Genomic DNA, 24,122 nt, shown 5'->3' on the forward strand with positions numbered 1-24,122 from the left:
CTGCAGGAACCGTAACCGCATTACACCGGATCAACTTCAGGGGTGTTACCTGGGGTTTATATGTATACCGCCAACGAAATGTAGGTTCAGCTGCTATACAGCTTCTTGCAGGTCACAGCGCTTCTCTACTCTTGTATACTAGACTTCATATCTGACGCTACGCGTATTCACAGCAGTCGCATGACACACTAAGTATGTTTGGCGTTAGCCGCGACAAATCAGTACGGCCTTTCGATGTATGATAAAACTCGAATTTGCACGGGCGTTATTACTATGGCGTATAGATTAGGCCGGCGTCATGCTAGGCATGGTATCTGTTCATTTGAAATTGCGCGTAGCTGCACCATCAGAGGAAAGATTGAGGCGATAGAATAGCAAAGAATGGTCATCTTGTTCCTAATGTCATGAATTTCAGTACATCCAGCAGTATATCTATTAGACGTAGCTCAGCACTCATCGCTTGGCCTTTTCGTCGGATTGCTCCACAAGTGCCGTGACCTTGAAGGATGGGCTCAACGGTGGTTGAACCAAGCACGATTGTGGAAGGATGGCGTATGGCACTTCTGCTGCTTGCATTTGCCACGGTGACCTGTGAGATGCTGTTTGAAGAACCCTGATTGGCGTGTTGCGGCATTTCCATCACCATCCTTCCCCCGCAGTCATTCTGGAGAAAGCAGCTCATGGCTTGGAGCACATCTTCAAGAAACAGAGAGGCCTTGCCATCGGGCTAGAGCACATAAAGAATGAACTTCTGTGCGTGGGCTCTATCTCCCTCCTCTTAAGCGCATTCCAAGTACGCGGATGCATCAAACTTGCGTCGTCTTTGGTGATCATACCTTGGGCCACCTACCATAGCATGTTCGGGATGGCGAGCCTGCTTTACAGAGCGGACTTCCCCTCCCCTTTTAAGTGGGTGCTTTAAATGTCGGCCACTTGATTTATTTCCTGTTGCATACAAGTTCCCCGCCCTTCTTACATGCCATAACGCAGAACCTCCTTGCTCAGATATGCATCCCTTTATCGAAAGTATCAGTTTACACTGACCGGCGGCGCCGTTTACTTGCCGGTGGGGCCGAGACATATTGCCAGCCGTACAAGCAAAGCCTGTGGCCTGTCTCGCTGCAGCACGACACACACGTGAGCACAGATGGCGATCCGGTTTTGGTGGAAAGGTTCGGGACTCCATGGAACCTAAATCTTTGTCCGCCATGCTAATGTTTTGTAATGTTCAGCATAGGCGAAAGCTACCAGACTTAACCCACTTGGCGACCTGGGCTGCATCGGCTGGTGTGCGGCTTGCTGGGACCCGAGCCGCGGCCCCTTCCCTGTCCCTTAACCTTTCTTTCTGTCTGTGACCTCTCCTCCGTCCCCTTTCCTTCACTCCATCCTGTTTACCAAAGTACCATATTTATTCGAGTTGCATACGCACTTTCCCCCCTCCTAGGTTCCGTTCAGTGGTGTGCCTTTCTCCTTGCAGATCTTCATCTTTGTGGTGGCATGCACTCACGTGGTGTACGGCACCCTCACCGTCTACCTGACCATCTGGCGGGTGAGTGCAGAGGCAGCGAGTGGAGCCTGACAACAGCTGGCTTGCCAAGCTGCTGTTGGTTTGATAATTTGGCGCAAAAATTTATTGTATTTCCGAATTCGGGTCCCCTTGCTATTGGGTTTCGTGCTTCCGTCTAGGCCCCATACATTACACCACACCAACCGCCTGGGCACGGGATTACATTGTGAGGAGCGCGGGGAAATAGGGCTATGGGGGGACCACATCCCCGGAGGTGAAGTCCAGAACGACAGCACCTTGGTGCTGTGTGATGCGCCTCGGGGAGCCCATGCGGACTTCATAAGGGACCGGTTAGGCCGGGTGATGTATGGTCCAAGGATCTGGATGATGCAACTGGACTACAAGCAACGGCAGGATAGTTAAGGAGAAACTGACAGGCATTAAGGGAGCCCGGGAACGCGTGTACGGGATCCCCAGCCCAGTAGGAACGGCCAACCCACACATATGCTGACGTCAGTCTGAGATCAGCAGCAGCCGCAGTCGCTCAAGGACCCTCTCAGTTCAAATCCATAAGGAGCAGGACTAGGCAGGGCGACAGCGAGGATGGTGGGACCACGCCGTGGTCACCACGGCCTGGTCCTCGGCGGCATCACGCCTTCAGTAGAAGTCGGCTGCCATACCGCAAGAACCAGTATGGAAATCAAAGTATATTGCTAGCCCGCCGTTCTTACGAAGATTTTCATTTGCTTAACGAATTCCATTGCTACCAGTGCCCCTCCAAGCGGGGCTCCCTGAAGTCCTAACAGCACTCCCCTTAGTATCCTGTTGCGGGTGGTGGCTGCACACCCCAGGTGCGGAGCTGGCGCAAATGGGAGGTGGCCGCTCAACAGCAGGCCAACAGCATGGACATCAAAGTCATGAAGATGCCCGCAAAGTAGGGCCTGCAAAGCTGAGGAGAAAAATCTCCTGCGTAAAACGAAATGTTAGGGGTGGAGAAGCACGCTGTGGGGATGTTGGGGGCTTCAAGGGGCTCGGCGGTTAGGGCCGACGCCGTGTGTGAGGGGTCGGGAAGCGCCAGCGCGGTTTCGTCCTGTCCTAACCCTTGGCATCCTCAATAGGTAACCCCTCACCCGGCACCAGAACCAGCACCAGGGGCCGCAACGGGGCCCGGAGGGGCCCGGATGGACAGTCATAGCGTTTGCCTTATGTGGTGTGGGCGTCGCCCAGCCAACTGGGCCGTGTGTATGTTGGGCTTGTGCACTGTGATCCTCCTCATGCTCGCCTGTCAGCCTGTCCGTACAAACACGTATGCATGTCTGCTCGTCTTTGCTTTGTATACGTCTCCATTTCCAGGTGGTTGTATCGCAACGTAGGCAGCAATTCCGTCATCCACTTCTTCCTCATGCTCCTCCGGCAGTACCAGATGTCCGTAAACCAGAGCCTCTACAACAACGCCCGTGTGCTCTTCATCGAAAAGGCGGGTCTGGATTACAAGTACAACTTCCATGGTACGACCCCGGGGCGCCGGAGGGCTTGTGTGTTTCCACACGCCGGCTGGTTGGTGCCGGTCGGGCAGGGCACCCGAAGATCTTCCGTTGGCTGTTCGTTGGCTGCCACCCTGTTCCAGTCACTTCTAGTGGGATGCTGGCCTCTTACGATACCTCCTACTTGAGAACTTTCTATCCACCTCATCCAACACTCCTAATTCCTTTCCCTCCTTCCTGACCTCTCTATGCCGTCGCTGCCGCTCTGGGTGCTGGTCGTTCCCTGGCAACTGCCGTTGCGGCCTCTCCCGACTGCACTGCCACTGCCAACACCCAATTTGTTGCATGCCGTGGTATCGCCCATGCTGTAATATGGTGTGGTGACAGACGTGGTGGTCAGGGGCCTGGAGGATGAGCTGATGCTTACGGTGAGAGCAGTGGAGAGCTGCAGACTGAGGCAGGGTGGCCTAGGCACGGGGGATGACAGGGTTCCAGGGCCATGGTTCCGGCAGGGTAGGGGTGGGGGATCACGGTCCGGGATCCTTTCGTCCCGCGGACAGCAAAGCGCAGCGTAGCCTTGCTTAGCACCCTGTAGGACTAGCTGAATTTCTGCGCCCGCTCCTGTTAGCCCTCATCGTGTCACGAGATTGCGTGTGCTTCTTGTCCATCCAACACACATTGACGCCACTGCTCGTGCTGCCACTGCAGCTTCGCCCCGAGTGGCACCTTTGGATGATTGCCGTGGTGTGGTACGCCATTCCGCCACCGGCGTACGTGTCGTTCTGGATGTACGGCTTAGGCGTACTAATGATCATGCTGGTTGGCGGAAAGCTGGTGGACGTCCTGGTGCAAATCTCAGTGCAGGTGGGTGAGGTGGGGCCATTCGGTAGTTGCTGAACACATAATGACACGGTTCCGGAGACGTCCCAGGTTCAACCCTGATTGGGCGCGCGTCGGGTTGGGCAGAAGAGGCGTGTCGTGTATATGAGCCGCAACTGGAAGGAGGGACACACACGTTACGGCACAGTAGATAGGCCGGTGTGGCTATGTGCGGAATCGGGCGTGGGTCAAGTTGCGTTGTTCTCGAATGCTGTATACAATAAGCACCCTCTTCCCTTCCCTTCGCTCGGCCATGCTGTATGGCGTTAGGTGGCTATTAAATACGGCGACAGTGTCGTGTTCGGGCGCATGGATGAGAATCCACGTGCCCGCGGCCGCATCGAGACGCTTGGCCGCTCCTCCATGCACGCCCTAGGCACCGCAAAGCGATCCTTCCTGCAGCGCGGCATGGACCAGACGAGCAAGGCCTTGGAGCACCATCACGGCGAGGATGACCCCGAGTGGATCCAGAACACCAACAACCTGGGAGTCCTGGCAAACGTTTTTCGGATGCCGTCGCGCCAACACGTCCTGCAGATGATCCGGTCCATGGCGCCGCAAGCCTCTTCTGGTGTTGCGGCTGATGCTGCCGCCGGTGCTGATTCTACTGGGGGTGGTCATGGTAGTGGTAATGATGTAGGTGCTGGTGCTGTCTCACCGACGAAAGGGCAGCAGCACGAGGAGGCTGGGGGCCAAGTGGCTGCATCGCCGCACGTACCAGCGGGGCCGCCGCCGCCACCGCACCCCCCGGCAGTGGCGCCGCAGACACCCACGACAGCAGCGGCGGCAGGGGCAGCAGCAGCCGTGGCGACACAGCCTTCTGGCAGCATGAGGTTGGTTCGCCGGAGCGCCCCGCCGGATCTTCGGGGCCGACATCCGCAACGGTTTGACTTCTCAGATGGTGCCGCTGTGGGCAGCTTTAACGCTGCCGGTGGCGCGGGCCACGGGGCGCCGGCGGCAGCGGGAGCCCCGCTGCCAACCGGCATCACGCGCAACATGAGCGTTGCCGCTGGAAGCCACGCCCGGCACCATCACCATCGCCATCACTATCATTTCATTCACCCTCAGCATCACCACAGCCACAATCGTCATAACCGCCACCGCAGTCGGGATCAGGCAGGCCTGGAGGGAATGCCCTCCACCACCCTGCCACTGCCGCCGTTGCCGCCGTCGCCACAGAACCTCCAGCCGCAGGGCGAAGGAGGTGGATCTCCTAGATTTGCTGAGGCGCAGCCCGCAGGCACCTTTCCGGACAAGCGCAGGTCAGCCTTTGAGCTCTTCCAGCGGCACCCCGAACATCAAGTACGGGCGCTGTCCTTGCGCCGTGCCCTCAACTTTATCCTGGGACCCCCCGAGGACCCCGGCACGTCACCTCCCAGGCAACAGCAGCTGCTGCTGCCACCGCTGCCGCTGCCGGAGGACCACCATGCCCCGCGGTCGCTGGCTGGGTCTATGGCGGCGGTGCAAGCTGATGGGAAGGCTTTTGTGGCAAGGAACCCCGGGGCATCGGCTGCATCTGGATCGGCTTCCTCGCGAGGCTTCGGGGGTGCACCCACGGAGATGACCAACGGCATTACGGCGGCGGATACTTTGCTGGATTTCGCGGAGAGCGGGGCCGTTGGCCGTCAGCAATACCATCAACAGCAACAGCCGCCAAGTGGCAAGGCTTCGGACGCTGTGACGAGGGTACCATCGTCCGCTCGGGGCGTGATGTTACCGTCTGCGGGGAGCATCAGAAGCCGGGTCTGCGGCGGCAGCAGCGACCAGGGCAGTATTTCCGTTCGGCGAGGGCCTCGCGTGCTCAGGTTCAAACGAACAGCTTCAGGACGTTGGAAAGTTCCGATGCTGATGCGGCCCTTTTATTGCGGCACGCACGTAAAGGGCAGGTCCCAGGTGAGCGGGTCGTATGATTTGCTGGGGACAATAGGTTCCACCGGTTGAATGCCAGCCTTTTTCACCATCACCGTCGCGACCTATCTTAATCTGGGGCACTGCAATCAGTCCGGGTGGTTTGAGGCAGTTGCCGCTACTGCACAGCTAGGCCCGCGGCACCGGGCCCAGCGCCAGCAGTTGCTTCAACCTCTTGCAATCGGCAAATTTGGCATTATAAGGAAAAATGGAAAATTTGCGAATAAAAGAATTACAGAGTATAGGGCCGGACACCGTGCCCCAGATCTCCATAGCGCCGTGCCCACATATGCCCTCATGTGTTGCCTCGTGCGTTCATACAAATCAAATGTGGTTTCATGCGATGTAACGCATGCATACACGTACGGCGGCAGTATGTGCGGGACATGCTACAGCAGCGCAAGGACCGAGGGGTACACCAGCTGGACGCGAAGGACTTCTTCTGGTTCAAGCGCCCCCGCTTCATGACGATGCTCTTCACGCTGGCCTACTTTCAGAATTCATTGTCCATCGCCATCTGCATCTTCTCCTTGGCGGGGGTGAGTGAGCGCTTGGAAAGGGAGGCCGGGAATCGAGAAGGACCCGCGCCTTGTCATTAATTGAGGCTACAGGCAAGAATGCATGCCGTGGCGCGGGTTACATACTGACTGGCGTTCCCGGGAGTACCACCATGCGCGCTGGATTGAACGTGCGGCATTGCGACAAATGCGTCTGTTGCTTGATTTGCGGGAATGCTTTTGCTTTGGGGATGCTAGGCGGGTGGCTGCGATATTCTGCCGCTGCTGATGTTGCCACCTTGCGCGATGATGTGGGATTAATCCCTCCAGTTGATATCCATCTGGGATTCGTTAAATGCATGGACTGGCATCAGAACCGAAGGGTTTGCAGCGTACGCACCAGTAAAGCTACAAAACGGGTGCCAGGCGTTTGCTTGGACCCCAGCACACACCATCCACATGAAATGTTCCTACCGCGGCCGATTAGTCGTTTCCTTCTCTCTTCATCTCTGCTGCACATCACACGAATATCCAGAAGCGTCCCCAGGCGAGTTTCCTTCCATTGCCTACCATCTGAAGCTGACACACGTCCGCTAATCCCCCGCGGCCCTGCCGGCGACGGTGCCCCACTGTGCAGATGCAAGATACCGTGGGCACCTGGGAGGGTGTCCCCAAATGGGCCATCATCCTGCAGCTATGTCTGGACATGGTGCTGATGCCGCAGGTTAGCCTGTCCATCCTGCCCTTGTACGCGCTGATCCAGCCGTTGGGTAGCCACTGCCCACAGGACCTCATCAAGTACGCAAAGGAAAAGGAGGAGAAAGCGAAGAAGTCCAAATATGGCCGCTATCAGAGACAGTGGCTATCGGAGCTGTGAGTCTGGAGGGCGTTTTAGCATTGTGAGGTGTTGTGACAGTTTGTAAAGGATGCCGGGGCTGCCAGGGCTATTGGGAATATGTACCCGGATCTAGCCCTTTTTGTATCGCTGTACTAGATGTCGGGCTGTTGGGAAATGAGGGTCCTGTCCAGCTGGATTTTGCGCTTCCCGACTTCCTCCATGGCGGACAGCAAACGCGGACAGCCGTGTGTCTAAGTCCCGACCGTTTAGGTTCGAACCTGGCACTACTGCGGAGTGTGTGGTGAGTACTGCTGCACTGCTACCTGTCCTCAGGTCCTCCCATATATTGGGTGACAGTACGACCAAGACTGAGAAGCGCAGCATCCTGGGCAGCCTTGGGAAGTTTCTACGAAGCAAAAAAAAAGGTGGGGAGCGGCCGTCGGCTCAGGAGGAGGTGGCAGCTCCACCGCCTGCAGTGCAGCGGCTCGGCAGCCAGGTAGTGGGCGAGGCATTGCTGGCACTGAGCAGGGCCAATGGCTTTTCGCCAAGCGGCCGCGCGTCGTCAGAGGCGGCCCGCGAGATGCGCCTAAGGCCTAACGGGACTAGTCCCAGGTGCGATGAAGGTTGGATGGGAGCTGAGAGTGGACGCAGCCGAGAGGGGACACAGTCAAGTTCGTGTTGCATGTGAATTATTCTTTTGAATGTGCGTAAGAGGAGAGTGGCCCGGTCTGCCTGGTCGGCATTAAATGTGCGAGTGGCAAGGGATACGGACGCAGCGTGGTGAATCCTCAATACAAGTGCGAAAGTGGGAGTGCTCAACTGCCTGGGTCACTTTGCTTGGCATTTGGATCAGCAGGAAAGCACAAAACGTACAGCAGCCTAATTTACTAAGAACCAGGCCAGGCCGGCTATAGTCCCTGTCTGCCTGCGTTAAGAAAACCCTGGGCCTCCTAACGCAGGGCTATCGACGCGGCCGGGCAGCACGTATTGCCGTCCCTTCGGCAAGCCACACCACAACCGGCAGAGCTGCAGCCGCACGTTAGCGGCTCAGCTCCCAATGGTGCCTCACCTATTTAAGGACGGTGAAGCTACGTCCTTGGACCACACCGCAGTCGGCAAAGGTGACCAGCAGCGTGTCTCATCAGCCCACGTTGCAGTTACGGTGGACAGACAGGCGGAGCTGGAGCCAGGCCTACGGGGCCCGCAGGCGCCTGGATGGTTAGGCGATGGAGCTCGTCAAGCCGCAGGAACTGCGGTGACGGCAGCGGCGCCCGCCATGGATCCCTTTAACCAGCGCAGCAGCAAGGAGCAATAGCAGGTGTCGTGGCTTGCAGGTCGTGATGGGCTACGCATGTAGGCCATGCGCGTTTGCACCGACGGGTTATGTTTGTCATCCGCGTTGTCACTCTGTCTACACAGGCTACACAGGTGGATGCTCGATGCTGGAGGCGTGGGTTAAAGGGAATTCGACTTTGGGACTCAGATGCGCTGAAATTAGTGGCCTCGATGCAACTGGCCTTTTTCTTGTCTTGCGGGTTCTCCCGCACACGCATTCATGCTTGCATGGGACCTGCTGCGCCCGGACGCGGGACTGGCTACATGTCCGAATGAATTAGGCTCGGACGCATACTGTGCCCTTGCCGATAGGCATATGGGGCCACTGATTATGTATTCGTTGGGCAGGCATAGCGTGAGAAAAGTGAGTGCGACCGTCTGCTGTGCAGCATGAGAAAAGTGAGCATCGTCCCAGCTGTGCAGGATGAGAAATTGAGCATCCAAGAGACTTGCAGGACGCGCAAGCCTTTGATTTCCGTATGATCGGACAACGTGCATTTGAGGCTGAGCGCGATTGGGGTTTATGCTGCGTTGAGCAGGTTATGAGCAACAGCATATATTTGGGCGAGGACGAAGCCATTTGCAGTCTGCAAGAACATAACCTGAACCCTTGCCCACAAATTTGTCATGTAAATTATGACATTCGTACCGCGTATTCTGGATTCGGTGCGCATGCGGCATGAAATTAGGCCCTGTGGCTTGTGTAGTGTGTCGTAGTGCAGGGTGCCAGCATATTTTGGGTTTGGCAGCCAGGTGCGTCACTAATTCTTAAATGGAAAAATCTACATCTGGGTTAAATCTAATGTAACAATGTCTTGACACTGTTGACACTGTTGAGACGAAAAAATGGGTTACATTTGGTCATACCGGTAATATACTCTACCCATACACCTATTTTGTCACTTGCATCGCCCTGCCGGCTGAAAAAAATTATATACACCAGCTTGCGGCCACACGCGACGCATTGTCAAACCCCAAGTGTAGCAGCGTTCCACATCACAACTATCTAACATCATGTCTAACAACTACTAAGAGGTCACATAGCCTGAAAGCATCGACAGAACATCAGTTATCAGTAGACTGAACATGAATGGTGCCGCAAACTTCAAATCAATAACCAACTGCTCTGTCCATCAGCAGAATACCTGCGGGACCCCTCTCACTCGGCGACTACGCGAAATGGTTCTCAACGTCCACGCCAGGGTCCGCGTCCTCCAGCGTCGAAAACTCCAGGAAGTGCGTCGGCCTGCGGACAACGATAACCAGACGTCTATACTTGTACAAGGTACGGTCCATTCCATGCGGCAGAACTGCACCCCCCAAACGAACGAGCAGCGTCCCTGCAGAAGTGCACATCGCCACCCCCACGAAGTAAAAATCGGCCATGCTTCCTTCCTTGCCTACAGCTTTGCGCACTCGTACCTGTGGATCTCGTGGTAGAACTCCTTGGGGTTCGCCAGCTTCAAGCCGTACTTCATGGACGGGCTGTGCTTGACGCCCATGAAGTTGTAGTTCCAAGAGCCCGTGTCAGGCACCATGTAGAAACCCATGAACCGATCTGACAACAGCAGCTGGACTTTTTCATAAAAGTCCGGTTTGTAACCCTGCGCAGCATTTCACACACATAGCTAGTAACTACATCCATGGCGTCGGCAGGACCGGCATATACTTCGCTGTATCCTTTCCACTCTGCCGCACTTAGCACCAGAGAGGCCGTCCTGCCCTTGCTGAATGACTTATGGCCGCCATCGGCATAACCTCATGAAGCTGCATCGTACCTGGGGGTTCGCCGAGATATCCTTGCTGCTGCGGCCCCACTCGTAGCCGCCTGGCGTCAGCTTGTATGCCGTCAGCGAGCATGAGCCGGGCGTAAACGACACCGTCACCAACACGCAGCGCTCGCCGTCCCAGCTGCGATGCGCCTCCAACATCTTGGCGTGCGCAATCACGTCCTGCACGGAAGATATTCAGGATAGGGGCTGAGATTACATAAAAGTACGAGCTCAGCCCCAAACCAGCCTCTACACCATAAACACCAATGATTTTGCGTACACCCTGTGGATTGTGCCCGGCTTATTTCCGATTTCCCTCCTTTGCCGTCTGCGCACCTGCGGCGCCATTTGTGGTAGCTCGTTGGGCTGCGTGTGAATCCAGCCTAGCGGCTCCAAATCCTTCAGGTAGTCGTGCTCCGGCAGGTTCGCGGGCAGGTTGACTATCTGGTGGTTGCCCCACTGCGGCGCCACCACGATGCACCGCACCTCCTTCACCTGCAGGTAATATACAATATATGTGAGTCGACAGTTCAGATCGGACAGTATTGATCAACAAATTTAGCAGTATCCCCGAAAGGATAACGCGAGATAATTACATAAATAACCGCTTTTGTTGCCTACTCACAGGCAAACATAGCAAAGCACATCAAGAAGTGGAGGACTCCATGGGCCACCTCTGAGCCTCACTTTCCATGCATTGCCATGAGCTCCGCGTTGACTACCCCCGCGCTGACTTACCCCCCGTTGACTACCCTGACTGACCTGGCTGTTGTCTGGCGGGGACACGCCGTACATGTAGCCCGCAATTTGCGTGCGCAAGTCGGCGATGCAGATGAACTTCTTGAGCAGATTTTTGGGCAGCACGTACGTGTACCCTGTCTCGCGGATGTCATCGCTATTGACGTAAATGTGGTTGACGCGCAGGTGCAGGTTGGCCGCGGAGATGGCGCGGACGCGCCACTCCGTCTTGGAGCCGAAGGCAGCCTACACAGATAGCGAACAGCGCTACACGATCAGTGCAGGATTGAGGAAAGTGACCTGCAGAGAGTCCCCCAAAGAGGTACTACACAGATTCGTGGAGTCTAGAGCTGATTTACCGGCCTGCTTAGCGCTAGCAATGCCGCCTTCATCTCGACCTCTCCTTCGTACCTGTTCGTACGGCGACGTGGTGGTCACGATCAGGTCATCGCCGTGGACGTTAGTCGTTTTGGTGGTGACGGCCGTCATGTGCCCACCCTCGCGCGCCTGCTTCTCGATCTCCGCAATCTGCTGCCGTTGCTGGGACGGCGGCGTGATCTCCGCACCCAGGATGATGTCACGGATCTCTGACTGTGTCAACGCCTGCGTGTTGACGTTGTTCTTCTTCCCGTAGTCCGCCAGAATGAGGTCCTTGAGCGCCACCTCCACCTTGATCCATTGCTCGTCCGTAAGGCTTGGCCACACATGATGCGGCTGCGTCACAATTGACTTGTCGGGCCGCAGGATGACGCGCGCCTTCTCAGGGTTTACGTGCAAAGCGCGCAGGATGAGGATGAGGCGAGAGAAGGCCGTGTAGGAGGAAATGGTCTTGAGCCAGTCATCGTAGATGTTGAACAATACCATCTGCGGCTCCGTGGCTTTTAAGATTAGATCGCCAAACTTCTCCAGCTTGATGGCAGCCTACAGGGACAAGGGAGCCGACCAAAGTGGAACACGTTTCACGCGAGGTTTGAGCATATGGTTCTTCCTTTGGGAGGGTTTTCACCATGGCGCGTTCATGCTATCGAATTACGTTTCGCACCTGGAACGGCAGCTGAAGCTCCGAGCCGGTGATAACGATATTAGGGAAGTCCAGCAGGTGCACCTCCAGGGGATCCAGCATGCCCTTGCGCGTCACGATAATGCGCTTCGGCTGCTCCTCAACCGGCAGCGACCGCACTAGCGCCGCCACCTCCTCCGCCGTCTTCCACTTGGCCAGCTGCGATAAGCGCTTCTGGCCCGCCCACACGGATGTGTGGATGATTTTCAGGAAGAGCTGGCCCGTGCGGGGGTTGAAGATAAAGATGGCGCCGTTAATGGGCTTCGTAGTCAAGTTGCCCTCGAAAGTCTTGTGAATGGTAACGCGGTAAACGTTTGTGTCGTCCACGAACCAGACCGTCTGGTTGGAGAACAGCTCACCGTAGTTCTGCAGGCGGGGAATTAATGCGGGTAGAGGAGAAGGTAAGTACTTGCGACGCGTGCCTCAACCGTTCCATAGCTACGTGCAAAAAGCCGAAGGAGCAACAGCTTCAATCCGTTAAGAGTTCCAAACCATGCAAGGTCCACTCCGCCGTAAGGCGTGCATAACATACTGAGACGTTTTACCAGACTGTCATTATGAGAAGCGTTTACTTGCCTGGCTGCTAAGGTAGGGCTCCGTAGGCTCCGAGCTGTACAGCTGAAGACCCTTCCGGATGCGCTCGCGCAGGACATAAAGCGCGGGGTTCGACTTCATAATCTTGGCCATCGCTTGGACCACCAACGGCTTGATGCCGGGGAACCAGTTGCCGTACGCGCTGTGCAGGTTGTACGCCAGGTCAATCCCGATCATGACACCTGCATATGTTGGTAGTAAGCAACCTTGGTACCCCGACTGGCCAACGCACTTCAGGCGAACCCTGGTCGGACTCACAAGCGCGATAACTGATATCTGGACCGAACATCTCCACCACAGCATCTGTCCTTAAGACGGACCAATACAGCATCCCAAGACCCCATACCCATGCTCACCCGTCGGCGATGGGTAGATGGACATATTGTCGGTAGTGTAGTCCAAGAACTTAGCGCGCGTGTAGCGCTCAATGTCGTGTGAGTCGTAGTCGCCCCAGCGCAGCTGCACGTCCACCCAGTACTTGTTCGACGGCTTCTGGTCGTACCTGCATATTTGACAGGCAAGAGCAGATGCCATGTTGTTGGCTATGCGACCACCAGGAGAGCATTTCCGACCCGCTTGACGGTCAATGTCTAAGTAAAAAAACCCAACGTCCCCACATCAGGTAACGCGTGGATACTCCTGACGGCACCCAACTTACACGTCATTCGTATCCGCCATTAACGACGGCTTGCTCATGTTCCATTTGTAAGCCGCAAACAGCAGGATGTCGGCGCATGACGAGTTCATTTTGTAGCTCTTACGCGGATGGATCGTCTCCTTCTGCACGGTCTCGATTTCCAGCGCGTCCAGCTCCTGGTCGAACACCTGGCACAGGTCCATCACCTGCATGGCAATCAGCACCCAGGTAAACGGGCGGCCTAAACAATTTGCACGTCAGCCCCCCATGTCCTGCGAACAGCATTATCTACTTCCTAACAGTCAACATTGTAGGATGGCAGACTAAGCCAACCAATGGCCCACGCTAACAAGCAAGTTATAACTGGTACTTGATCACTCAAAAAGACCGTTGTCTTTGACGTACCACGCTCTCGTGGATCTTCTGCCACAAGTGCGCCCGGAAAATCTGAATCAACGAGATCTTCAGCGTCGGGATCTTGCCGTGCATGAAGATGCCCGTCAGGTCAAGCTGCACCTGGAAGCCCACGTACACGTTGGCCCGGTTGATGGTTGGCGACCACCACAGCGTGAAGCGGCGGTTAGGAATCTGGTTTAGACCGGAGCGCTGGGCATTTGTTAGCTTCTTGTACTTCATAGACTCCTCGAAGCCCGACGCCTGCAGGTCACATGGCACAACGAGGGCCCATGGTCAAGAATGTCCAACAGCTGACAATACAACCGTTCAGAACACGCGCTGCGGTTCTGTCTTCCCGCAAATGTAAACTACAGAGGGAGTTTTAAGCCGTCCTACCAAACCTCCACAAGACATGTAACGGATCAGCGGCAACACATCCGGCTTTGTCACCATCCTTACCTTCTCCCAGAACAGACCCTCCCACGTCGGGAAGTACGTCCCCTTGAACAGCGTGTGCTCTAGGATACCCTCTACACCGCCCAGCGCCTGGATGACATCAGTGCGGTAGTTGTTCAGGTTCCACAGCTTGCCGTCGTGTTTCTGGTGCGTCCACCAGAACGGGTTCATCTTCGTAATCTGGAACTGCTTCATCTCTTGCCGCACCCGCCACCCGCGATCGTACGCCAGCGTGTGGCGATCCTGCGAAGGCAGCCAGCCAGCGGAAGAAGACGCTTGCAGGCGAATACCTAAAAGGCCAAAGCTGAACCAACCAACACGAAACCCGGTACACTCGTACCGCATTTTAATGTATCTAAGGGTTAAGGAAAACACATCCCAATCTCCAGGATCTCGAAAATCCCGCTTAGCTAGGTCCGCACCTTCTGGAATAGCGTGTTAATGCGCGGGATACCACGGTCCCAGCTATCGTCCAAGTCGTCCAGCGTCAGGCGGCGATTCTGCGCCTTAGCCTCTTCCTTCTTCAGCGCGTACTCCGACCACACGCGCTCGCTGTCCATGAACTCACTCTCCCAGGGCTGGATGTAGCGGTAGAGATTGGGGATGAGCTGATCCTCCTCGTGTGACATACCCGCCCTGAAGTGTGTTACGCCCAAATCTGTCTGCTGGCTGTAGCGCAGGTCGGACTATGGGGCAGGGAAGTCGGGGAAGCAACGAGAGAAGGGTTCGACAACGGCAAGTCGATTTGCACCCCTGGGAGTGCGGCACAGCTCAAGGCCGAAACGAGGCTGCCACAAACCGCACAACTGCCATGAATACTTCACATGCCCTTAGGGCCTAGCCATGACACGAGGCCACGCAGTGCAACATAGCGCGTCTAGGGCCGACCTACCTGCGGGATGAGGATGTGGCCCATAGAGAGCATGCCCAGGCCGCCGACCTCCTTGGGGCTGTAAAACACCACCGGCGGGAAACGGCTGGGCATTTTCGAGTTAAGGCCAATCTTGATGCGCGTCTGAATCTTGTTCTCGCACTTGACCAACAAATCCAACAGCTCTTGCGTGTGCAGCACGGCCTCACGGTAGTAGGTCATCAGCCCAATAAGCGCCGTGTTCCTGAGAGGGCGACCACCAACATCGAGAGGACGTGAGGTATTCTTGGACTGCCAGTGCCACGCGCTTACACCCAACACCACCTACCACTTGTTCGCGATTTTGGTGAATGTGGTGCTTCCCGAGGACATGAGCACCTGCCGCACGCGGTTCTCAAAGGCTTTTAGCCCCTCATCGTCCACGCGGAGGAACGCCTGCGGGAAGAAAAAATAACCCGGCCAACAGTCGCATTTCGTTTTTCTGCACATTTTCTCTTCAACAGAAGCTGATCGCAACGTTTGCACTATCACCGGTGTCACAGACTGCACTTTCAACCGGGAACGCGTACGGACACACGCAGACGGGGCATCATACCACCAAACCTTGCTCCTCTGGTGTTCCAAATCCGATCCGTGCTTGGCAAATCAGCTAACCGGGGGACGGCGAATCCCGACCCGCTAACACCTCCCTTACCTGCGCCGTGCGCTCCTTGGTGTGCACGTTTTGCAGTGCCCACACGCCGTCCTTGTTGGCGAACGACTCGGCCGCCATGCGGATTTTGGGCAGAATGCGGACCTCGAAACCCGCCATGGAGAAGAGCAGGTTGGGGTTATCGCGGCTGTACACCGACACGAAGCTATTGTCCCACTCGAACGTGGTCAGCGAGCGTGGCAGGCGGTTCTTCATGTCCCAGAAAACAGCGCGGCCTAGGTTCACGTCGTGCTTCATGAGGCGCATGCGTGCATCACGGGGCCAGCACTTTTTGTTGTTGTAGCCGACAATGTTCTCGTTGTTGGGGTCAGGGTGCTCCGTAAGGTAGCGCTGGATCAGGTCCTTGGCCTCCTCTGCGGTGAACCTACAAGGAGCCAAAGCACAACACTTCACCGCACGACACCAAACCTGTCTTAACACTAGCCTCGAAGCCACATTGCAACACGCTATCCATAAGTCGTGGCCGCTCTATAAAGGACCGCTACATAATGCTTATGAAGGTTGCGCGCGGCATACCCTGTCACACCAGTTCACATACCCACGGGCGCCACCTGGCATTCCCAACATGCCCAACCATGCTCACCGGAACAATATATGGACTCTGTTCAGGTAGCGGCTGTACAGGCGGATGGGATGGCGGGTCTCGGTCTTGACGTCACGGAACGTCAGGAACTCGTTCGGGCATTGTGGCGGCCCAGCGATCTCGCTGGCACGCGTCAGGCCCAGCAGTAGCAAATCCAGGATCAGGCCGTAATACTGTCCGGGCGTAGGTGTGTGCACAAAAAGCAAAGGAAACAATTAGATGTTGAACTCCATGGTGAATCCGGTGCTTGAACAAAATCACACAAGGTCACGACCGGCGGACCCAGACTTATCACTCCATACCATTGACCCGAAAGACTTAAGCTCATTAACCAATGCCCTTGGCCTTGGGCTCTTGAGAGCATATTCCACACCAGGACGCTACGGTTCGCCTGCAGCTAGCTTTAAACACATCGAGCCATACCTGGATGATGAACGACGCGAACTGCAGACCGCGGATGAGGCCGTACGAATTCGTGTGGCTCATATCTTTGTACGCGATGACCACGTTGTTCTTGGCTGTGATGTAGTCCGCGATGTTGTGGTCCACAATGAGACGCAGCAGCCTACATGTGGCACACCAGTTGGACATCAAAACGACGTCTGGGCGACCATGAAAACGCTCAGACAACCCCGCCGCGACACATTATAAGTTCCAGCCTTTCGCTGGACCATTATAAGTTCCAGCGAAAGGCTAACTCCTTTTCCTAGAAAGGACCAAAGTAGTAACCACACCTGTTCATAAGCGTGAGGTCGATTTTGTCGTACATCTTCTCGAACTCGCTCTGCATCATCACCACGCACTCCCCGTTAGTGGTGTCCCACACGTTTGTCACGTTGTTGATGCCGTGGCACCACTTGTACACCAGCAGCGGCGGGGGCTCGGTATCGGCAGGCTTCACCCAGTTGGGGAACAGGTGGCGGTTGTCGGCTTCGAACCAGAGGTACTGATCTAGGTAACAGTCTGCAAATAGCGGACAATGGAGCAAAATTTGCAGGGTAAATATAAGGTCAAGATATGTACCTCGGCGCAAGCCGGGATTCGGACTGCCCTATTGGAACCTGTTTAGGGGACATGCCATTTAAGTACCTGACTGGCCGCAAAATCATGCCTCCAGACTAAGCGCCAGTTACCGCAAACAATGTATATAAAGCGATTCCCCCTCTTGACAGCATTCACACAAAGCACGCACCTGTAATCTTCTCCAGTGGTTCAACCTCATAGACAGGGATCAGGTGGCTGTACAAGTCCATGAACTCGATCGCCACCTCCTTGAAGGAGCGCTGCGTCAATAGATGGCGCTTAATGCGCTGCAGCGCCTCGTGCGGGTTGTCGTACGCCTGCTCCACCAGGCCCAGCTCCTCACGTTGCTGGCTGTTAAGTCGCACCGCCACTACATACTGCTCCTTAAGCCGCTCAAGCGCCAGGATAAGCAGCTTGGTGTCATGCTTGTAGTTAAGCGGTGGGAATGGAATGCAGCTATATTTGCGGCTTTCCAGCCAGTGCACGGTAGTGGTGTAAATGGCGACGGCCTCCTCGGGCGTCACGTACGGCCCGTCCTGTTGCAGAGGAAAGAGAGAATTAGTATCGCTTCCCAAACTTACGGAAAAGGAAACAGCATTACGCAACTAGCGGTCGAAGCAGCTGGAACTAAGAAATTCGATATGCTTAGATATGCTTTACCATAGGCACTGTTAACGACCAAGGCCAGGCCAACGTACCTTCAGGTAATTGTGTTGCCGCTCCTGCTCGGCTTTCAGGTAAAGGCGCGTCAGGCGGCCCAAATTCTTGCGGCACACCGTCTTGTCCACCGTGGCACCGCGGCGAATGCGCTCACGGTTATAATGCGCCACGTTGGTCCACCAGTCCGCCTTCTGCTTCACGTACCTGAGTTAACAGAAAATTCACAAAAGCAACGCGTGCCACCTTTGAAACGGACTAAAGGAAGATTAAATAACAAAATGTCCCTGACAACCTCTCCAAGACCTTATGTCCTCCGGAGTCGTAAATCTCCTCATCGAAGAGGTCCTCGCATGTTACTCTTGTCACCCACCTACCGTAGGATCATGTTCTCGACAGGTGCGGGCAGGCCGGGCACCTTCCATGGGATGTTGGCCTTCCAGCAGCGCCACGCCTCCGAAAGGTGCTGTAGAATGGTGCGGGCCTTGTTCTGCTTTACGCCCTCAGGCATCATGTCCAGGATATCGTGCATCACCTGCGGCTCGCAGAGAGATATACAGCTCAATACTTCCCCTAATTAAGGTACCATGCAATACATCGCATGAAGCTCTGTGTAATGCAGCGCCTTCCCGGAAGACACGAAACAATGCCATCGTAACCGAACCTCTTGCGGAACCCCCTTATCCTCCATAAGCAGCCATCGAAGGCCTCGGCGCCTTAGCAACGCTCTGAGGTTCATAGATTGCAACAAGGCAGCAACGTATACACATCCAAGAAGCTCACCGCCGCGCGCAGCTCCAGGTCAAAGTGAGACTCAATGCGCTGTTTGGTGACCGTCTTTGCGATGCCCTTGGACTGGCGGCCCTCAAACTGGCGCGCCAGCAAATTGCCGAGCCATCGCTCCAGGAGCGGCACAATACCTGTGACAAGCAGGATCATAACCGGCAATTCACCCCAGAAGGGAAAGGGGGGCCCCCTTACAGGCCGCAGTATCATAAGCCAAACACATACACAGGCTCTGCGCTACAATATGACATCAGAAACGGAGACAGGCAGATGAGAACGGAACATACCACGCAGGAAGAATAGCCAGACGCGCCACATGGGCGCCCAGAAGCCCACGCCCGGGCCCTTGCCGACCGGTCCCGTATTGAAGCGGTAATAGATCAGGTGCTTCAGGTCCTTGCAGACGCGGATTTGTCGCATCAGCCGATACTTGTAGCGGTACATGCCCGTCAGCTGGCCGACATGCGAGAAAATGTATTGCAGGCCGTCCGCCAGCTGATACGCGTCCACGTTGCCCAGCCTGTAATAAAAACCGTAAACGTGTCAGGAAGGAATGTGGAGCCGCATAGGGACGCTTAGGCACTTGTCCCGGTCTACCTAACAGGCTGAAGCTCGTCAGAACCCCTCAGATTCACGGAATACCATGAAGGGTTGGGGAGGAGCACGGGAGTTCGAACGGTGCGCGGCGCACCTGAACTGCACATTCGCGTCCACCACCAACTTCGTCAGGCGGAGAATTTCACGGCACAGGTGGAAAGCGTTACCGAAACGACTCTTCTTGCGTTCCTTGGTGGTCAGCGTTTTGACGGGCTTCAGATTGAAGTTGTAATCCAGATGCAGGTAGTTCAGATTCTTGCGGTGGATCAGCAGGTTGAGCATGTTGTAACCTTGCCGGCACACCTGTACAGCAGCAGCACACATGACATGAGCTACAGCCTCAAACCCCACATAACAGTCCCGAGTAAACGCCAAAAATAGCGTTTATAATGCAATAAGGCAAAAACAAGCACCATTATGTTCCAAAGCCAACCAGCCATCTGCCCGCGGCATAACAATCCTAGACGCCCCATGCCACGGACCTGCAAGCCGACCTCCACCCAGTCCAGCTCTGTCGACTGGAAGAATTTTGTGGCCTTGAGCGCGCGCAGCAGGTACTTCTTCTTCACACTCTTGGGCGGCCGGTGGTGTAGGATGTTCAAAACGTAATTCTTTAGCAGCTTCTGATAGCTGACGCGCACCTGGGGATGTTGAGCAGTGAAATAAGTTCTTGTTAATAAATAAACCCGGGCGTACGTACATGCACACAGCTAAAATTGCCGACCATGCCAAACAAACCAGTACCGGCGCGTATGCCAGTAATACTGCTAAGCGGACAGGGCTCGCACTCATTCTGGGTGCGCCCACCTTGACGGGATATGACGGAGGGCAGTGCTCCTGGAACCAGTTGTTAACCAGCGGCACGTCAAATGCGCGGCGCGTGTGCCCGGAACGCTGGTTGAAAGGCTTGGGCGCCCACAGCAGCGCAATGCCGGACGCGGTGTTGTCGGTGTACAGCGGCTGCTCGCACAGCAGCGGCTCCACACCGTCCGGTAGCGCCCACTCGTCGTCTTCTCCGCCCACCTCCTGCTCAATCTGTTGGGGAAGCCAGTCACCGTACCGGCCAATCGCCAGGCATCCTCAGCTCATTCCTCGGCATATGCAGCTTAAGGGCATATGCAAAGGAATGAGCACTGTAAAGGGCTGGAAAACCACGGGTTAACACCTGGACAACTAAGACGCTAACAAGTGTCAATTATCTGCGATGGTACCCACCTGTGCCCTGCGGCCACCCGTGGCAGAACGGTACGCCGCAATGGGATGGATGAGCGGGTCGTAGTAGTAGGCCGGCAGGTCCGGGTCCTCCGTCTTAATGTACATCGACATGGGATGGTGGTACACGCTCAACCGGACCTTCCGAGGCCGGTTGTTGTACAGGTACGGAAACGCTACCTGAAGGCGCATGACACACAAATTGTACGTATGCATATGTTTACTTTATGTACAACCTTCTTCGTTTTCTTCCCTTCGTTTTCTTCCCCTTTCTTCACAACCTGTGAAGCCATGACGCACGAGTACAGACAAGAGTTAACTGCAAAATGAGACAATGATGGCACCAAGGGTACTATTGCACGGACGGACAGGGTGCTATATCACTACACCGCACCTTATACTCCGTGCGGATTGGCGACCGGATGATGAGCTTGTTAATATCGTTGAACTCGTTCCAGTCTTCGTCGCGGGTGTCCATGTCCCGGAACAGAGGCTCAAACTTGGGGCCCCCCGGGATACACATGTTGAGACTCTTGGCCGTGATGAACGCCTACGTAAAAGCACCATGGAGTACGGCAGTGCGTGCACGGTCAGGTACAGCGCCATCACTTCTCACAGAATCCTCCAGTCGGAGCAGAAGCGGACGCCTTTAAAGACCGACGAGAATAATGCCCTCGACCTGTGTACCTTGTTGGTTCCTTATGTTCCTTATGCTCCAAGGAACGCTATGACATCTCTTCGTAAGCGATGAATATATCCTTCCCTGGCATGGGCCCAGACGGCCCCCAAGCTGCAAGGATACATCCCGCCATACCTGCGGCTCGAAAAGGTAGAAGTAGTTGCGGTCGGGGAAATCTGTAAGCAGCTGGCCGGCCAGTCGATACAGGGTCGCCATCACCGGCAGGGGCAGCTTCCACTTCTTGTAGCTGGGTCCATTAACGAACTTGGTGTACTTGAGCGGCTGGTGGTCGTAAAGCCACTCGTACACGGCCGCGTCCTCGTCCTCATCGAGCTCCATCTCAATGGCCTCCAGCGGCTCCACATCCAGCAAGTTGTCCTACGGGAAGGACAGTCGGGCAGATACCATTACAGTGACTTTATCGCTTCCAATCGTGGCGCAGTACAAAAGCATACACAATTTAACCACCACGATTTCATTTTCCTAAGCTTACGGGAAGGAGGAAATATAGGAGCGATAAGTCACGGAGACAAAAATCAACTTTGCTCGACCCATAAGCTTGGGGCTTAGTGGATAGCGTAATTGGCATATTGGAAGACTAGTCATTAGTCCTCGTAAGCCCCACCAGTTCCTCGTGAGGATCCCACAAAAACCCACCACCCACCGCGTAGTCTAGCGGCGGCTCCTCGTCATCGAAAGGCGGGAAGCGCATTCGTTTGAAGTGGCGACGATCACGTTTCTCACGGCGCATCATGATCCACATGGTGCCCCACTGTGCTGTGTACACAGGCTCAATGACCCAAGGGATCTCGTTGACGAACGTGATGGCGCCCGTGATGTGGTAAATAACCTTGACGTGCCGAACCTGCAAACCAGGCCCAAACCCTCCATCACTACTACTGCGACTACTATGACGCTAGGTACACACCAGCAATAAGGCCGTAAACCACAGACCCTGCGCAACGGCATTCAAGCACACCCCTAGCAGTGCGCAGCACGCGACGTTACAAGGACAGTCATGTCAACCGAAACAAGAACCAGAAACGGGCATTGTTAGCAAGTACATAGCATCACTGTTGCTGCGGTATTGCTGCAAGTACGGCTCGGATGTGTCCCACAAAATCTTCTCCAGCGAAGCCAAGACCGGCCTACTTGCCTGTGCTGGCCCCACCATCCACACCTGTCCAGCCCCTTTCATTCCCACGACATCGCGCCCGTGCCTTGCCGTGGCCACACGCCGGACCAGGGCCCTCATCACAACGCCTTCAGCATCAGCAATCACGACAAAAAACGCACTAACGGCTGCAGCTGCAGTTGGTCCTCTGCAGGCCACCGGCGAGGAGCCCTGCCGGCGGACTTATAAAATCCTGCAAAGGCGCGTCCCCTGGGGATGACGGGCGTCCACACGACACCGACCCAGCTTTACCCAGCTCACCTGCTCCCATGGCATGGGCATGTTCTCCAGGAGCTTAAAAACCGCATGCGGCACGAACTTCAGCGCGCCCAAATACACGCGCTTGTCATGCCGGAACTTCCGCGACGACATGTCGCCGTGATCCTGTGATAAAATGAACATTTTGATTTTCTTCTCAGTGAAGACGTTATCACACCCATGAGACCCTCTAAATTCACATTACCCCTTTGTTGTATCAGGTCTGAGCGGAAATCAGACACCAACAGAGAGGGCACCGGAGTAAGTGCCTTAGTTGAAAAGGATTGGCCTAACAACCCAGATTACCTTACATCAGCCCTAGAGGAACTACGACCCTCGTTTCCTTACCCTTATGATCTTGCGCACATGCTCCGGCGGCATATCCTCCTTTGGCGCCTCCACAAACCCGAACTTGCGCTTGTCGCCATACCGCTTCGAGTTCAGCTGCAGCCACTTCTTTGCCTAAGGACAGGGGTCCAAAGCAGCACCAGCTAATTTATCGCAACGGGTCTCAGAAGAAAGGATTCAGCAGGAGGCTTGCTCGCAGAGCTAGGTCGGCGGAGGGGGAAGCCGCCAGGCAGTCGCGCCCAGGTCCAACCAAACCCAGCCTAAAATTGCCCGCGTAAGCGCCATGGCGCGCAACTTGTACATGTCGCACTTCGGTGCGCAGGTGCTTGGGCCACAACGTTGCGACACGTAGCAGAACACGCGAGTCAGTGTTTGACAGAACCCCAAGAGGTCCCCGCTGTCGTTGACATTGCATGCTCTCTAAAATCAAGAATACCTCGTAGGACGCCCGCATAAAGTGCTCACAGGCCAAAGACAAGACACGAGATCGACAATGATAACTCCCGCCAGCACTCCCTATGGGCTGTTCCAGCAATACCTTTTCGTCGATAAGCTTTTGCTGCTGCTCTTCCGAAAGAACCGGTACAGGAGGCGGCCGAGGGACTGGAGCCTGACCTTGTGCTATCAAGCCAGGCTGTTGAGGCATCCCACCAGGCTGGTTAAAATAGCGAGTCTGCTGTGGCAGCACCATGGGCGGCCGCATTACGCCCGGCGCAAGCCCGCCTGGGAACATATTTCCTGGCGGCCTAAAACCTCCTGGAGGTGGTGGCGGTGGGGGTGGGCCACCACCCTCCATATTGAAAGTTAATTCCTACACAGGCTCTAGGCTTAAATAGTTTCTAACCGAAAAGCGTGAAGAGGACGGCGGGTAAACCAGGCTTCTTAATTTGGCTAGTAAAGATATACTATTTCTCCTTAAACATTCCTATGCAATTTAGAAACTATGTAGAAAGGGCTGGAACTGGGCTAACGTTGTAATTAATTGCCGTACTAACGGAATATCTGTCAAGTCCCACGCATGTTAGCCGCACACTATCCCCGTAATAAGTTGGTGCTATTCAAATGGTAGCCCGGCATTCTCCGTTCATTTGGGAGAAGTTCTGTGCACAACTTGCCCAACC

At 55.4% G+C, this 24,122-nt stretch overlaps 3 protein-coding genes across 3 annotated transcripts; 1 reads left to right on the top strand and 2 right to left on the bottom strand.

Moving 5' to 3' along the window:
* Positions 1-294: 294 nt before the first annotated feature.
* On the top strand, positions 295-8,428 carry VOLCADRAFT_107337 (uncharacterized protein; the record flags this gene model as incomplete). The annotated part of the gene is made up of 13 exons (XM_002956597.1): positions 295-591; positions 660-793; positions 991-1,137; positions 1,478-1,549; positions 2,359-2,441; positions 2,861-3,015; positions 3,379-3,419; positions 3,700-3,855; positions 4,141-5,763; positions 6,153-6,317; positions 6,913-7,148; positions 7,447-7,725; positions 8,140-8,428. Exons 1-13 carry the CDS (start codon positions 507-509, stop codon positions 8,426-8,428), a joined length of 3,465 nt encoding a protein of 1,154 aa, XP_002956643.1. The 5' UTR covers positions 295-506.
* Positions 8,429-9,283: 855 nt separating this feature from the next.
* VOLCADRAFT_107338 (uncharacterized protein) lies at positions 9,284-21,984 on the bottom strand (the record flags this gene model as incomplete). Its single annotated transcript, XM_002956643.1, has 32 exons — positions 9,284-9,694; positions 9,871-10,052; positions 10,227-10,400; positions 10,557-10,715; positions 10,983-11,204; positions 11,370-11,879; positions 12,001-12,384; positions 12,428-12,456; positions 12,645-12,794; positions 12,969-13,114; positions 13,271-13,455; positions 13,655-13,906; positions 14,105-14,344; positions 14,524-14,787; positions 14,994-15,216; positions 15,301-15,407; positions 15,667-16,048; positions 16,268-16,440; positions 16,691-16,832; positions 17,002-17,230; positions 17,460-17,826; positions 17,989-18,154; positions 18,325-18,482; positions 18,731-18,867; positions 19,021-19,253; positions 19,425-19,633; positions 19,813-19,971; positions 20,138-20,365; positions 20,546-20,722; positions 20,937-21,092; positions 21,357-21,599; positions 21,886-21,984. The coding sequence occupies 32 exons, from the start codon at positions 21,982-21,984 to the stop codon at positions 9,619-9,621; spliced, it is 6,561 nt and encodes a 2,186-aa protein (XP_002956689.1). The 3' UTR covers positions 9,284-9,618.
* Positions 21,985-22,656: 672 nt separating this feature from the next.
* Positions 22,657-23,797, bottom strand: VOLCADRAFT_97684 (uncharacterized protein; the record flags this gene model as incomplete). Its single annotated transcript, XM_002956644.1, has 3 exons — positions 22,657-22,779; positions 23,002-23,115; positions 23,540-23,797. Coding segments are annotated over 3 exons (495 nt in total), but the record flags the coding sequence as incomplete, so codon positions are not given.
* Between the last annotated feature and the right edge of the window lie 325 nt (positions 23,798-24,122).

This window comes from Volvox carteri, assembly GCF_000143455.1.
Source record: "Volvox carteri f. nagariensis unplaced genomic scaffold VOLCAscaffold_63, whole genome shotgun sequence".
In the NCBI taxonomy this organism is placed as follows: Eukaryota; Viridiplantae; Chlorophyta; class Chlorophyceae; order Chlamydomonadales; family Volvocaceae; genus Volvox; species Volvox carteri.